Source organism: Mustela lutreola, chromosome 14 (assembly GCF_030435805.1).
Source record: "Mustela lutreola isolate mMusLut2 chromosome 14, mMusLut2.pri, whole genome shotgun sequence".
Lineage (NCBI taxonomy): Eukaryota > Metazoa > Chordata > Mammalia > Carnivora > Mustelidae > Mustela > Mustela lutreola.
Genome location: NC_081303.1, coordinates 75426986 through 75440778, shown reverse-complemented (window position 1 = coordinate 75440778; position 13793 = coordinate 75426986). Strand labels below are relative to the sequence as shown.

The 13793-nt window shown below is 65.2% G+C and overlaps 2 protein-coding genes across 13 annotated transcripts; both read right to left on the bottom strand.

Moving 5' to 3' along the window:
- Positions 1-464: 464 nt before the first annotated feature.
- Positions 465-9314, bottom strand: CRTC2 (CREB regulated transcription coactivator 2). 12 transcript variants are annotated; one of them, XM_059145714.1, is made up of 17 exons: positions 9068-9194; positions 8512-8609; positions 8247-8333; positions 6492-6593; positions 6301-6414; positions 5753-5817; positions 5068-5136; positions 4791-4894; positions 4661-4690; positions 4453-4547; positions 4306-4355; positions 3970-4214; positions 3266-3666; positions 2026-2295; positions 1743-1823; positions 1355-1541; positions 465-1100 (listed from the first exon to the last, which is right to left on the bottom strand). In XM_059145714.1, the coding sequence occupies exons 2-17, from the start codon at positions 8578-8580 to the stop codon at positions 886-888; spliced, it is 2184 nt and encodes a 727-aa protein (XP_059001697.1). In that variant the 5' UTR covers positions 8581-8609; positions 9068-9194; the 3' UTR covers positions 465-885. The 12 variants fall into 12 exon arrangements, with proteins under 12 accessions (XP_059001697.1, XP_059001700.1, XP_059001699.1 ...); XM_059145717.1 differs by lacking the exon at positions 8247-8333; XM_059145716.1 differs by lacking the exons at positions 8247-8333; positions 8512-8609 and having other exon boundaries at positions 9095-9314.
- Positions 9315-9802: 488 nt separating this feature from the next.
- On the bottom strand, positions 9803-13765 carry SLC39A1 (solute carrier family 39 member 1). Its single transcript, XM_059145744.1, has 5 exons — positions 13667-13765; positions 13356-13508; positions 12918-13166; positions 12626-12756; positions 9803-11356 (listed from the first exon to the last, which is right to left on the bottom strand). The coding sequence occupies exons 3-5, from the start codon at positions 13102-13104 to the stop codon at positions 10700-10702; spliced, it is 975 nt and encodes a 324-aa protein (XP_059001727.1). The 5' UTR covers positions 13105-13166; positions 13356-13508; positions 13667-13765; the 3' UTR covers positions 9803-10699.
- Between the last annotated feature and the right edge of the window lie 28 nt (positions 13766-13793).

Sequence of the window (13793 nt, the reverse complement as noted above, 5' to 3'; positions counted from 1 at the left end):
TCCAGGTTCTCCGGGATCAAAAGGCCCGTACGAAAGAGGGAGCCAACCCGAGCCCTGCCCGGCACCCACCCGGGGCATAAAATCCTCCTGGAGACCCTCCCTCTGCCAGGCGGTCCTTGGGGCTTGGGGCCAGCTGCTCCGGGGGTGGGGGTCTGGGTGGGGTGGGGGGGACAGCAGCCTGAGTGCTCAGCAGGCAGCGGCCTCCTTGCCTGACTCCCAGCCAGGGCCCGGGGGCGGGGGGCCCGCACACAGGAGAGCCCTCGTGCTGTCTGGGAGCCGGCATCCAGTCGCTTCCAGTCGTGACTGCCACATTCCATGCTGGGTACAAATTCTGAAGCTGGAACCCTGCCACGAGCCACAACAGTGACAGGAAGATGCAGAAACCCTAACAGACACAAGGGCCTGGCCCCAGGGATTCTCTGGATCCCCAAATGCATCCCCAAGAATAGACACCACACCAAGTGTTTGATATGATTTTTTTATTAACATATAATATATTTAATAAAAAATAATATCCACTCTGGCTCTCTCCTCCACCGCAAGGGGGAGGAGTTGTGAGGAGGGGCTGGCACTGCCCACCCCAAGGCCTCAGGGTCCCCCCTTCACCCCCCCCCAGCCTTCCAACAGGCTCTGACCTCCAGACAGACGGTTCAGGTTCAAAGTTACAAGTGCTTCAGGCCCTCCCCGCAGCTCCCCCAGGCCCGCCCCTTGTGCAGAATTCAGGGGCCACCTGGACAAACCCCTCACTTTTTCTCATTCCTAGGATCCCTCATTCATGTGAGAAAGAGGATCTGGGGGCAGAGCGGAGTCTCTACTGGCCAGGGGGTTGGGAGGAAAGGGACAGTGATGGGGAAAGGTCACGAAGAGGGGCTCCGCCAAGGCCCCTCACTGCAGCCGGTCGCTGCGGAACGAGTCCTCCACAGCAGGATCGGGCAGCAGCGCACAGGGGTCACTCAGCATGTGGAGCCCTTCCAGGCCCAGCGGTTCCATGCGCAGGTCCTCCTCCAGCCCCAGCCCCAGCCCAGCGGCTGGCCCCTCAAAGCCAGGCACTCCGGCCAGGGCCGCCGCAATCTCCTTGGAGAAACCTGGGGAGGACTCCCCTGTGTGGGCAGAAGAGACGGGTGAGGCCTGCAGCCCGTCCACTCCTCTACAACCCCGGGCCTCCTGATGCACTGGGGAATGGACCTGCCCCACACTGCACCCGCCGCCCCCCACACTGCACCCGCCGCCCCCCACACTGCGCCCCGCCGCCTCCAAACTGCGCCCCGCCGACCCCCACACTGCGCCCCGCCGCCCCCCACACTGCGCCCCGCCGCCCCCCACACTGCGCCCCGCCGCCCCCCACACTGCTCACCTGGGAGGAGGTCGTCGGGCCCTGAGGCACGGCGGGAACAGCGGGTCAAGTTCTGGTGGTTGAGGGCACGAGGGTCCTGGAGGCTACTCACTGGCCCCTCGCCCCCTAAAAATCCAGGTCCTTCAGAAAAGCCAGGGGGATCCAGCGCCAGGCTGGCTGACGGGCTCTCCATGGTGAACTGCTCCAGCTACAGACACACGGACAGGGCCCGAGGAGGCACTTCAGAACGGGGGTCCCACTGACCCTGCCTGCCTGGCAAATCCGTCCTGTTTGTCCAGCAAAGCACGCCCCGCCCCCGACTGCAGAGATCAGCGCAGAGTCGGGAAGAAGGTGGCAAGCAGAGCCCAAGCGGCAAGCACCAGGCCCGGAGTTGGTGTGGGCGCCGTACCTGCCGGGACAGAGCGTGGGCATGCCCCGGAGAGAAGGCGTCAGAGTGGCTGTCGTCAGCAAGCGCGCTGCGCAGAGCGGGCTGGGGGGCAGCAGCAAGAGCAGGGGTCAGACGCAGGAAGGCAGAAGCCTCGGGCTGGCGGAGCTCTGCGCTCCAGGGGTCGGAGCCTCTCCCCCACCACCCCGGATCTGCCAATTCAGCGTGCACCAGCGATGCGACGCAGGGGCCCCTCGAGCCCACCCCCCCCCCAACCTCCCCCCTGCTTTTGGACCCGGGTACTCACACTCCCCAGGCCGAAGTCACTTCCTGGCCGGTGGTAAGACGGCTGCCCTTGCCCACCGGAGCTGGGCGGGTACAGTGATCCGAAGTGCAGCGGCCGGCCCAGGGGCTGTCCCCCGGAGGGCTGCCTGGAGCAGGCCTGGGAGGTCAGCCCGGGCTGCTGCAGAGGCTTTGGGGTGGCCGGCTGGCTGGGCAGAAGCAAACCAGGGGTGCTGTATGGATATGGAGGCAGCCGCTGGTCAGTGGACAGCTTGCTGGTATCCAAGGGGACACCCTGAAGAGAAGCAAGGAAAGAGGGAGAAGCTTACCCCTCAGGAGAGCCCCTCAGCCAGGGCTTCCCACCCTGTGAAGCCACAACCATCCTCAACACAAACGTGCCAGCGTTCCACGGGACACCCCGGGGCTGGGTGCCCGCAATCACCACGCACATCAGGACCAGAGCAAGTGAGCGCGGCCACCACCGGCCCCCACTCCCCCACCCCCCGCCGCAGGTGCGTGCCCCGTGGGCTCGAGGGACTCGAGGGCAGACACAGGGAGAGCAGGAAGGAGGGAGGGAGGTGAGGCTTGATCCGGGCTGCAGGGAGCAGAGCCCCGGCAGGCCTGGCTGCAGACCTGCCTCCGGGGGCGCGGACCGCCCATCCCTGGGAAGGGCTGCGGCCCAGAGAAGGGGCAGGGGTTGCCGCGCGGCTGGGCGCTGAGGAAGGAGCCCTCACTGGTTCTCCTTCACCTCCCAACTCCCCCTAACTTGCTAAGCGAGCCCGGAAAGTACTTTCCCTCCGGGCAGTGCCCTCCTCTGTACCACGAAGAGATGGGGCTCCGTGACCCAAGAGCCCCTGACTCTATGAACTCTGCGGAAGAAGAGCAGCGGCGGCCGGGGCAGGACAGGATGGAGGCGTGAGAGACAAAACACACGAGGAAAGCAGCTGGGGGAGAAGCAGGGGAGGAAAAGCTACGACCTGCGGGGCTGCCCCTGGCTGGGCCCAGCCTAAGCACAGCCCGGATGCGGCTCCTGTGACCCTTAGGACGGCACCCGTGTCCCACAGGTGAGGCGGCGAGGCTCTCGGCCCGCACAGCACCTGTCCCGGGATGGGGTGGGGGTGGGCCGTGAACCGGGAAGCGGCTCACCCCCAAAATGAGGGGCACAGAGGAAGGAGGGAGCGGAGAAGCACAGGAGCGAGGGGCGTGGGAGGGGGCGTGTGGCGGGGAGAGAGGAGCAAACAGGGACACAAGGCCGCCACGCGTACCTGAGTGATGGAGGACAAGGTGGGTGACATTGTTGGCGAAAACTGTTTGGGCAGCTGCTGTTGGGACCTTCTGGCTTCAGCTGGGCCCGCGGGCAAACTCAGGGGGCTGAGGGGCACGCGACGGTGGCGGGGGGAGGCTCCGGGGGTCGAAGGTGGGTAAGGGGGGGCACCCAGCGCGGGAGCTGAAGCGGAGGAGGAACTGGAGGACAGGGCCGGGGCACTGAGCGAGGGGTGGCCCAGCGAGGTGGCGGGCAGTGCGTGGCGGCCCAGGGAGGAGGCCGGCAGGGAGGGGTGGCTGTGGGAGCCCTGCAGCTGGGGCTGGGGGCCGCTCAGCGAGGCCTGGAGGTTGGGATTGCTCAGGGAGGGCTGCAAGGACAGGTGGCTGACAGGGGACTGGAGTCCTGCAGGCACAGACAAGAAGCACGGATGCCAACGTTACCGACGGGGCCGGGCTGCTTTCTGCCCAGAACAGAGAGCAGCGACCAGACTATGACGTGGCAACACAATGTCCTCCCTGCTCTGTCCCTGACAGTGAGGCCGGCACGGCCCACCCGGGGGCTGCCCGCCATCACCTTTCGAGAGAGAGCCGCGCCTGCCGTGTAGAATTCCTGGGGAGGACTGGCGCGGGCGGTCACAGGAGGCTCCCGGACCAGCTCCCCCAGCACCCCGCCCCCCCCCCCCCTCCAGCCAGGACAGCCGCTCACCCGGCGCATCGTAGCCCGCGCCAGGGCCCAGGCCCCCGCTGATGCCGAGGTGGGTCATGGTGTGGGTCAGATTGGAGGTACTGTTGCCCCCGCTCAGGCTGGGGTAGGCCATCTCCTCCGGGTCCAGGGGAGTGGGCAGTGGCGGGGGGAAGTGCAGGCTGGTGAGGTCGGGTAGGGAGCCGCCCGTGTTCATGGCAGGTGGGAGGCCAGGCACGCCGGCAGGCTGGTCGGGGGACGGGAAGGCGCTGCAGGGCACAGGAAGAGAGGGGAGATGGGGCAGAGGCCGGCCTCCCACGTGTCCCTCGGCCCCTCGGGCAGCCTAGCAGAGGCACCTACTTAATTCCAGGGACTTCACAGGACCGCGGTCGGGAAGAGGAGGAGGACAGCTGAGGAGAGAAGGAGAACGTGGGAAGGAGGCCAGGGCTCCGGCGCACGGAGGAAGCCCCGCCCCACAGAAAGAACCGGGAAGTGGGCCGCACCGACCTTCTTAGGATCCCATGGCTTCAGCAAATGCCTGTCGTCCAGCACGTGCTCCTCAATAGCAGGGACTTGAAAGAGAAAGACTGACGATGAGACGGCTGGAAAGGAGTCAGGCGGAAGCCGCCGAAGTGAGCAGACCCAGCACGAAGCCCCCAACACCAGCCCTGAAGGTCGTGGGCATCGGTACCCACGAGTGGCGTGGGACACATACCTCTGGAATCCACTTCACCATCCAGAAAACCTACAAAGGATGCGGGACAGTTGGCTACAGTCTGGACTTCTCTACGGACTTCCGACTAAAGCTCCTCAGGTCACTCCCTGCCCGGGGCCAGGCCATTTACCTCCACGGCGGCCGGGCAGGATGCTGGGAGGGGCAGGGCCTGGATAAGTGTCCTGAGGGCTGGGGTTCATCACGCTGGTGTGAAGGGCAGAGTCAGAACTCGTCCTGGGGGGGCGGGGTGTGAGGGGGCCAGAGATGAGTTGGGTGGGACCTTGTTTCTGGTCCCCAGGCCCTGCTCAGCAGGGGAAACGCTAGCAGGGCTGGGACAGGAAGCCGGGTGGAGGGTGGCCCGGCAGGACAGATAAGAGAGGTGGCTCTGAGACGGCCAGGGCCATCACCTGTTCAGCGCAGATGGTAGTCGAAACATCTGGCCCTTCTCCGCAGGGAAACTGCCCCAGGGCACCGCCCTGCGGGGGAAATACAATGTCAGGACGAGCAAGGCTATCCAGGGAGAGCAAGCATGGGGCTGGGGAGGACCAGGCCACAAGCAGAAGACAGACAGGGCTGAGCGCCCAGGGCCACGCCTCCTTCCTGGATCTTCTGCTACCTGGACCCCTGACCCCTCTCCCACAGTCAAGCTAAGAGACCTGGAAATTCTCAACTTGTCTCTGCCGGGACCCGCTGAGTAAGAATCCCGGAGCCCAGGAGCCCAGCAGCCATGCCGGTACAAGCACTGAGGATGACTTGGCCCGGGGAGGCTCGGACACCCGGGGCCAGACCAGCACACCTGGCACCCAGTCCTGGGGAGAGGCGGCCTGCTCCCTCCCCAGATGCACAAACCCCAGCCAGCCACTGTGACCATTGGTCCTGCACTGGCTGGACCCGGAGGCTTGGCTGCCCGTGTCAACACGGCCAGGGCTGGACTCTGACCCACCTACTGCGCCTGCCCCCACCCCTCCCAGCCAGCCGTCATGGAGGAAGGATTGTTCAAAGCCTCGACAAACAAGCCTAGCCCCAAGCCAAGCTCCCTCCAGAGACACAGCTGAGAGTGGACAGGAGATGCTGCCTGCCCTAGACACTGACCTCCGCCAGCCAGACTCCGGGGGAGGAGACAAGTAGGCAGGACCATAGGGCGAGCTGTCGACGTGAGCACACCAGTTAAGGAGAAAGGGAGGAGGGGCGGGGGACACAGAGACCAGAGAAGCACAGGACACTGGAGCAGGTGGACCAGCTGCTCAGAGAAGCGAGCACCTCCCTCCTCCTCTTCCGTGAGGGGCAATGCCAGGGCCAAAGAATGCAAGAGAAAAGGGAACCGGGCCCAGCAGAGCTGGGAGAATAAGGCAGAGTAGCGGGATGGGGCATGGGAAGCAGCGCAGTGAACGTCTCCACAACCGAGAGCTACCAAGAGAAAGGGGAGGCAAAACGTGAAGAGGGGACCAGACCCCCTGCGGCAGGAGACCTATGTCCCCCATCACGGGCGCCGTCGCGGTCACACGGGCCGAACGGTGGCTTGTCTGGGAGGCCCGGAATGGACGGGGACGGAGCCGCACACAGAGCCCCTCCCTCCCATGAGTTCCCCCGGAACCCCGTCTCCTCCCCCGCCTGCCCCCACGCCCCCGGAAGGATATGTGGCGGGGGCAGCGGCGGAGCGGGGACACCATCCTCCGGGGGTCACGCTGCACTCGTTCCACCAGCCCGTGGTGCCGTGTGCCCCGAGCTGAATCCAGAGGTGAGTGGAGGGGGCTCTGCCGGAAGAGGCAGGTAAGTCCGCAGGGGAGGTCGCCCGAGAGCCCGCGATCCCCCTCGGCCGGTGTCCGCTTACCTGGAACTCAGCCAGCCCACAGCCAATCTGGTTGACATTAGGCAGAGAACCGCCGTAGTGGGAGCTCCTCGTGTAGGCCAGGCGCAGCTTCTGGGCCTGTAACTGAGAGGGAGGACAAGCGCGAGTGTCAGGGAAGCTTCTGACCACTGCTCCTGTGCCATCTGTCTCCACGGCATGCCGTCCCACTGGTGCCAGGAGAAGAGGTGCCAGGAACCGCAGAACCGGCCAGGCCGGGGACACGCCACCCGCATCCACGGCACCGACGGCTGGCATTACCCAGCCAGGCAGGGTCTGATGCTCTGCTCGGGGCATGGCCCAGTTGGCATCTGTCTAAACAGAGTCCCCGAAGGGTTGCCGGCAGCCCCCAAGCTAGTCCCATAGGGTAAGTCCCGGGAAGGGGGCCCATCAGGCACCTCCACTTTCCCTTCCTGGTGCGCCAGGACTAACTGGAACATGAGGGGACAGCCAGAGGGAGAGGCCACAGAGCCATGATCACCAACCTCCTTCCTTCCCGCTCCGGACGGCACAGGCTTCTGGGCTCTGCCATTTGCCCCCCTCAGGAAAGCTACAGAGCCTGTACCACCCCAACTAGAACATCTGGGAAATGCCGGCTCTCCTCGCTGGAAAACCAGTCCCAAAACCAAGAGGCAGACTTCTAGCTCATTCAAAAGCCCCTGGATGGCCAGGGGAGCCTTGAGACTGGGGGTGACAGAGGGAGCAGTAACCCTGTTCAGCCCGGCCTGATCCCCACTTTGGGGAAAGGTTATCTGGCCCGGCAGTAAGACGCCACAACCATCAGTCTGGCAGGCTGATCCTACAGATCCTAAGTCCTTCTGCGGGAGGTGAATGCCTACTTCTGAGGACCGCTGCAACCAGCCAAAACACAGACCTAGGGCAGCTGGTGAACTTCTGGGGGTCATGCATTGCTCTGCTGACCCCAACATCAGAACTTTCTGTTCCAAGAGGTCAGCACACTGAGTTCAGCAGACACTATGGAAACCATTGGGCCACTCCAGATTGCTGTCAGTACGCGGCCAACACCTGCCTCCCGTTACCGTCGGCCCCAACGGCTGTACGGGCCTCAGCAGAGCCCTCTCTGCTAAGCTAAGCTCCAGATCCCTTACCTCCAGCTTTAGACTCTTGGGTTCCCAAGCCCCGGCCTTGTATGCCCACCAGACGTCAATGAGCAGCAGAGAAGTAATTTGCAGTGGCAAGGTGGGCACAAGCGATGTTTGGACAAACCACGTTGCTCAAAAGACAGAGGCCTCAGCTCTGAGCTTCTCACAGCCTTTCTCCTTGCGCAAACCCTAAAATCCCACCCAGCGGCTGCAGGAGTCAGAGCCCAGACAGAGGACAGGGCCTCCAGCAGAGGCTCCGGCCCACATGCCTGCCTCCGTCCCCAGCACGACCAGAAGCTCCGCGGTGGAGCCAGAGCCGTCTTTGCTCAGATGGATCACGACCCTCCAGCACTAAGAGGGAGCTGTGGCCAGCGCCTCCGACCTGCTTCCCCACTAATGCTCTCTGTTCGGACTCCCATGAACCAGGACAAATGGTCTCTAGAGACCCAAAGGGAAAAACACACAAGAAAAACTAACAGTTGGGAAGACAGAAACAAGAGCACAGCCAGAGTCGCAGGCATTGATGCAAACCAGTTGGACAGGCAGAAAGAGCTCCCAGCGGTGCTTCTGTTCCACCCTCTCCCCGGGAGCTCCTCCTGGATGGGCCTGGGAGGGACCGAGGGGGCAGTACCCTCACCTGCCTTTCTGAGAAGAACGTGTCCCTGAACGAGGACTGCAGGCCAGCAGGACAGACTCCCGCCCTCACGCCCTCTGATACTGGGGCCTGGGAAGCAAGAAGCGAAGGCCAGAGGGGCTTCGCAGGCAACCGGGCCGGGGTGTCTTCTTTCTGGAACTGCTCAGGAATGAATGTCCCCTACCCACAGGCGACCCTCCGAGGAGGCACTTTATAACCGACCCACAAAGCAGCCATCTTCCTAGAAAGCTCAGCAAACCTAACCTACAGCCAACTGGTGACCCGCTCTGGAGCTTCCAAGTCCTGCGTCCCCTCCGCGGCGGCCAGGGCAGAACATCAAGCGCCGTCTGGAGCCACGGACCTCACCTTCGTTCACGTCAGGAAACCACAAGAAGCATTTGAAAAAGGAAGCAACGGGAAGGGACGCAGGAGGGGACTTCCTGCCCCCCCGACCCGGCGCGGCGCGCAAACCGCTCCCGGGGCCTTCCCCGAAGGCACCCGGGCGGCGAGAGGGACGCAGCGGGGCAGACGGACCGGACCGCAGGAGATGCCCGCGCCGGAGGCCCCGGCGGCCCGTGCCCACTCCCGCCGCCGCCCGAGCCCCGGGGATGCTGCAGGGGCGTCCCCGGGCCCCGCCGGCTCCCCCGGCCCCGCGGCCCCGCCGGCGCCCCCGCACGCCCGTCTTCCCGCCCCGCGGCCCCCCCACCCGCGCCGCCCGGCCCGCGGCCGCCCCGCTCCGCCTCCCTCGCCGCGGCGCCCGCCCCCGCCCCGCCTCCCGCTCCGGGCCGGCGCCCCCGGCTCCCGCTCCCCCGGCGGCCCCTCACCCGGGTGGAGCCGATGTCCATCATCACCTCCTCGAAGGCCGCCGTCTCCTCGGCCTGACGCTGTTTCTGCAGCGCGATCTTCTCGCTAAACTTGCGCGGATTGGAAGCCGCGGCCGAGCCGGGCCCGTTGGCGCCCGCCGTCGCCATCTTCCCCGTGCGTCCCTCCCCGCCACCCTCCCGGACAAGCCACGGCCCCGCCGCGGGCCCCGGCCGGCGCCTCCAACCGCAGCCGCCGCCACCGCCGCCGCCTCGGCGAGCACCGCGAACCCGGCCCCAGCCTAGCCCGGACCCGCCGCGCGCGGGGGCCGCCGGGAACTGTAGTTTGTTTACGTGACCCCTGCGCGGCCCCAGGCGAGCAGTCCGGACAGGAAGCGGACTCCATTTCCCAACAGCCCTGCGGCTCCGGGGCCTGGGAGCCTGGCTCCTCCCCCGCGGCTCCTCCCTGCGCGGAGCCCGCCGGGAAGAGTAGTTCCGAGTTGGTCTCGAGCCTCGGAGCGCGGAGGGGAGCGGGATGCGGGCGAGGGAAGGATTCGGGAGGAAGGGGAAGGGGTGGAGACGGGGCGGGAAGAAGGAAGCAACGGAAGAGGGAAATCTGCGTCTTCGGAGAAGGGCCTACGGCGCCTAGAGAAAACGAGAGCGGGACTCTCGGAGCAGCTGTAAACGTCTGGACTCAGGCCCCTGGGACGGGCCACGTGCCCACCCCCTGCCCAAGACCAGCGAATCAGACACGGTACAAACGTATAGAAACATCTTTTATTTGGGTAACAAGTCTCAAAACAGGTCAGTTAGTAAAATAGATTCTAGAGGACGTGGCTCTATCCACAGCCCTCCCGCCCCAAAAGTGGCTGGGGGTGAGCCCTCCCCTCGGGCTCCTCTGGTATAAAAAAGTTTGGCAGCTCAGTGTTTGTCATCTGGGCCCGCGGCAGCCGAGTCGGGGTTCGGGATTCCTCGGGCGCCAAGCGGAGGGGGCCGGGCCGCAGCGCCGCCAGCCCTCCCCCAGCCTCAGCTCAGCAAATAGGGCTGCCTGGAAAGGGCAAGCAGGCCCCTCACTGAGGGCTGGGCCGGTCCAGGGCCATCACTGTGCTTTTTGACAACGAGGGAAGGGATTTATTTGGCACTTGAAACACAGAGAAGTGAGCGGGACTAGAGAACCCAGCGAAGGTACCAAAACCGGCAGGAAGAAGCCATTTGGCGTCAAGTCCTCTGGGAGATACGGAGAAGGAGCTAGGAGAAGCAGCAGTCCACTCCGCCCCTGGTGACAGAGGGCCGAAACGAGCTAGAACCGCAGGACTGCTGACTCTGGGCTGGGCCTCCTCCACACCTCCCCACCCCACAGCCGCTGGGTACAGCCCCCCAGGCTTCCCACCACCAGCCGGTCCCTGCACGTAGTGTCTGACCCCGGCTTTCCAGCACTCGGTGTCTTCCCCAGTATGCACCCGCGATCATGTCCTTAGTGATCTGACTATCCCTTGGGGCCAGGCTCTTATCTACCACGTCCCTCACACTGGTCAGACCATCCCAAAGACTCCATCCCTGCCTCCCAGAGAACTCTCTGACCCTCCATCCTCCCTTCCCCGCTCCTACTCTTCTACGCTGGGGAAGGAAAGGAAGGTCAAGGGCCCCTGGAGCTCCCTAGACCTGGATGAAGAGCAGGCCAGTGAGCAGGGCAAAGCCCGCAAGGAGCAGAATGACCTTGAGGATCCTCTGCTCAGAGGTGGCCAGCTCCTGGGGCAAGATTTCCAGGAAGGTGATGTAGAGAAAGGTGCCAGCTGCCATGCCTTCCAGCACAGACTGGGCCAGCTGGTGTAGCGGCCCGGCCGACTCAGCCAGAGCCGCCCCCAGCCCGATGCCCAGAGGGGTCATGCATGAGAAGAGGATCCCACAGCCAGCCACCACCTGTGCCCGCAGGTGGCTCTGCAACAGCCGCAGGGACAAGCTGACCGCCAGAACACCCTTGTGGAGCAGCAACGCCAGACACAGCTCCACGGCCCGGGCCCGGTCCCGCTGCAGCCCCACCGCCAGTCCCTCGAACACCGAGTGCAGGGCCAGGGAGAAGACCAGTACGCAGGCGCGCAGGGCTGAGGGGGTTGCTGGGGCTCCCCCTGACTGTGGGAGCCCTGGCCCGTCGTGCCAGTGCTGTGGCCCACCGTTTGCCGCTCCCAGCAGAGCCCTTGTCTCCTCTTGAGGTGGTGGCCCTGACTGCTCCCTGTAAGCCAGTGTGATCTGCTCCATCACCAGGACCAGGAAGAAGCCCATTGCCAAGATGAACTCTTGCAGGGGAAACTGGAGCTGTGGGCAGACAGGGCAGATGGGCCGAGAGTGGGGAAGAGCCGTCAAACTCCGAGTCTCGATGAGTCCCAGTGACGCACGCTTAGGGTCCCCCAGAGGCGCAGGGCTCCTCACTTACACAAACATACCCACAATCACACAGATGAGGCCCAGCCCAGAGACAGCAGTCCTTCTGGTTCTAGCCCATTTTGGCCCTCTGTCACCCGGGGCGGAGCGGACACGACTTCTCCTAGCTCCTCCTCCCTCGTCCCACATGAGTGTCACTTGCAGGACAAGTGACCTTGTCCCTCTCCTGCTTCCCTCGTCCCACATGAGTGTCACTTGCAGGACCACACAGACACCAGCTTCTCAGCTTTGGCACTATCCAAATTTGGGGTTGGACAATTCATTTTGGTCTATCCTGTGCTCAGTAGGATCTAACAGCATTCTCATCTGTACCCGTTAGATGCCAAGAGCAAGCACAACGCCTTCCTTCCCTGAGTTGTGACAACGAAAATGTCTCCAGACACAACCAAATGTTTGCTGTGAAGGGGACGCAAAACCAGCCCCCGCTGCCAGTGGCTGACACAGATTACACAGAGTGGGACACGAAGTCACACAGGAAGGATCACACGTTGCCCACCTCACCAAATGCTCACACACAAAGCCACACAGTATCATGGGGCCATCAGACTTACACACAGTCACACAGGGCCACGGGGCACTCAGTCACAAAGGGTACATCCTGGGTCACTTCCCCAGTCTTAGGAAGAGGAAGAGTGCGGGGGACCTTCCCAGTACCTCTGCACAACAGTGTCAGTTTTTCCCCTGAGACTTTCCTACGCCTTGTACTCGATCTTATTCACACCCCACCTCGTTGGCTTATGGCACCTTTGGTTCCGGACTCCAGGCCTCCTACCCTTCCCAGGCCTGCAGGGCACTCTAGCGCCAACCCCTTCAGCAAAGTGGCGTGAGAAGGAAGCTGATTCTTAGAGGCTGGGGCTGAGAAACTCCCAGAGGAGGTCACATGCCTGGCCAGAGGCTCCTCTCCACCTCCCGGAGTGCATCGCAGTCACAGAGGGACTGGGGGCTGGGGGTGGGGGAGCACCACAGGAAGTTATTCCCCATCACTAAAAATCACAATTCATAGGGTCCCATGCTCAGTGCCTTCCGCACGGTCACAAAGTCACGGAGCACCCCAGGAAGGGATCCGAAAAAGCCCCCTCTCCCACAGCGGTGTGACTGAACACCCCCACCCCCACAGAGTCACACCCAGCAGCCAGAGCTCACCGTCACGTGCAAGGCCGCTAGGGCCTCGTCTATGGCCGCCAGGTAGTCAGGCAGGAGGTCCAGGAGACAGGTGGCCAGGAAGACACCCCCCGCGAAGCAGCTGATTAGGCTCAAGGCTTTCTGCCGGGAGGCTGGACAGGGGAGCACAGACGGGAGTGAGCCTGGACCCCCTCGAGCCTCTCTGCCCCAAGCAAGGATCCCTCTGCCCTTCCTGGGCCCGGGGGACCCTCTTCAGCAGCCGGCGCCCTCCCTAGGCCCGGCGCGGGCGGCAGCGGGGACCCGAGAGGCTCACCGGAGGCTTCGGGGTTAGCCCCGGGCCGGCGCAGCGCGCAGACGGGCACCAGACTGCACAGCGCGGTGAGCAGCAGCAGCAGCACCAGGGCCCCGACTTTCACCTCCAGCCCCACGGGCCCTGCGGGTTCCGAGCCCACCGCCTCCGGGCGCCACACCAGCAGCTCCGGCTCTCCCCAAGGCCCCATGGTGGCTGCAGCGGCAGGCACGGCTGTCGGATGGGAGACACAGCGAGCGGGGCGGCGGTCACCTGCGGATGGGGCCGAGCAGAGTGGGGGCTGGTCCGCGGAGGGGGGCTCCCTGCCCCCGCCGCCCTCCGACCTCCCGGCCCCGTGTGGCTCGTGCACGCCGGGCCCCGCTGCCCGCGCGCCCGCAGACGGCTCATCTAGGGACCCCGCGCGGGGGTTCCGGCGTCGGGGCGCCGCGGGTGTCTCCTTACCTTCCCCCTGGAGCGCGGCCCTCCGGGAGAGGAGAGGCGGGGGCCCCCGCAGGAAGGAGCGGACGGAGCCGAGGGGGTCGGGCGGCGCGAGCTGTCGCGGGGAGCGTGGCGGGGAGTGTGGCGGGGAGCGTGGCGGGGAGCGTCGCGGGCCACCTGGGCAGGGCGAGTTTGGGGCTGGATCACTCCCCGCTCCCGCTTCCCCAGCGCCGCGCCGGAAGGCACAGCGGCGGGCAGACGGGCACCGCCAGGGGCCCCAGGTGGCGGGGTCGCGGCCAGGCCGCCCAGCCCGCACGGCCGGGGCGCACACTCACCTCGACAGGGTACCCCCCTCCGCCGCGGCCGCTGGGTTCCGCCGCGACCCGGGACCCCGCCCCGCCGCGTCCCGCCTCCCCGCCGGCGCCGGCCAATGACGGCGCCCGGAGGGCGGGCCCCGACGCG

Coding starts and splice junctions, on each gene's coding strand:
- CRTC2 (XM_059145707.1), bottom strand. CDS start 7,435: ATGTTGGGGTCAGCAGAGCAATGCATGACCCCCAGAAGTTCACCAGCT. Junction 5,137..5,752: donor CCGGAGTCTGGCTGGCGGAG/GTCAGTGTCTAG, acceptor TTTCCCCCGCAG/GGCGGTGCCCTGGGGCAGTT. Junction 1,101..1,354: donor GCCCGACGACCTCCTCCCAG/GTGAGCAGTGTG, acceptor CTGCCCACACAG/GGGAGTCCTCCCCAGGTTTC.
- SLC39A1 (XM_059145744.1), bottom strand. CDS start 13,104: ATGGGGCCTTGGGGAGAGCCGGAGCTGCTGGTGTGGCGCCCGGAGGCG. Junction 12,757..12,917: donor GGCTAACCCCGAAGCCTCCG/GTGAGCCTCTCG, acceptor TCCCCTGTCCAG/CCTCCCGGCAGAAAGCCTTG. Junction 11,357..12,625: donor TAGCGGCCTTGCACGTGACG/GTGAGCTCTGGC, acceptor GTCTGCCCACAG/CTCCAGTTTCCCCTGCAAGA.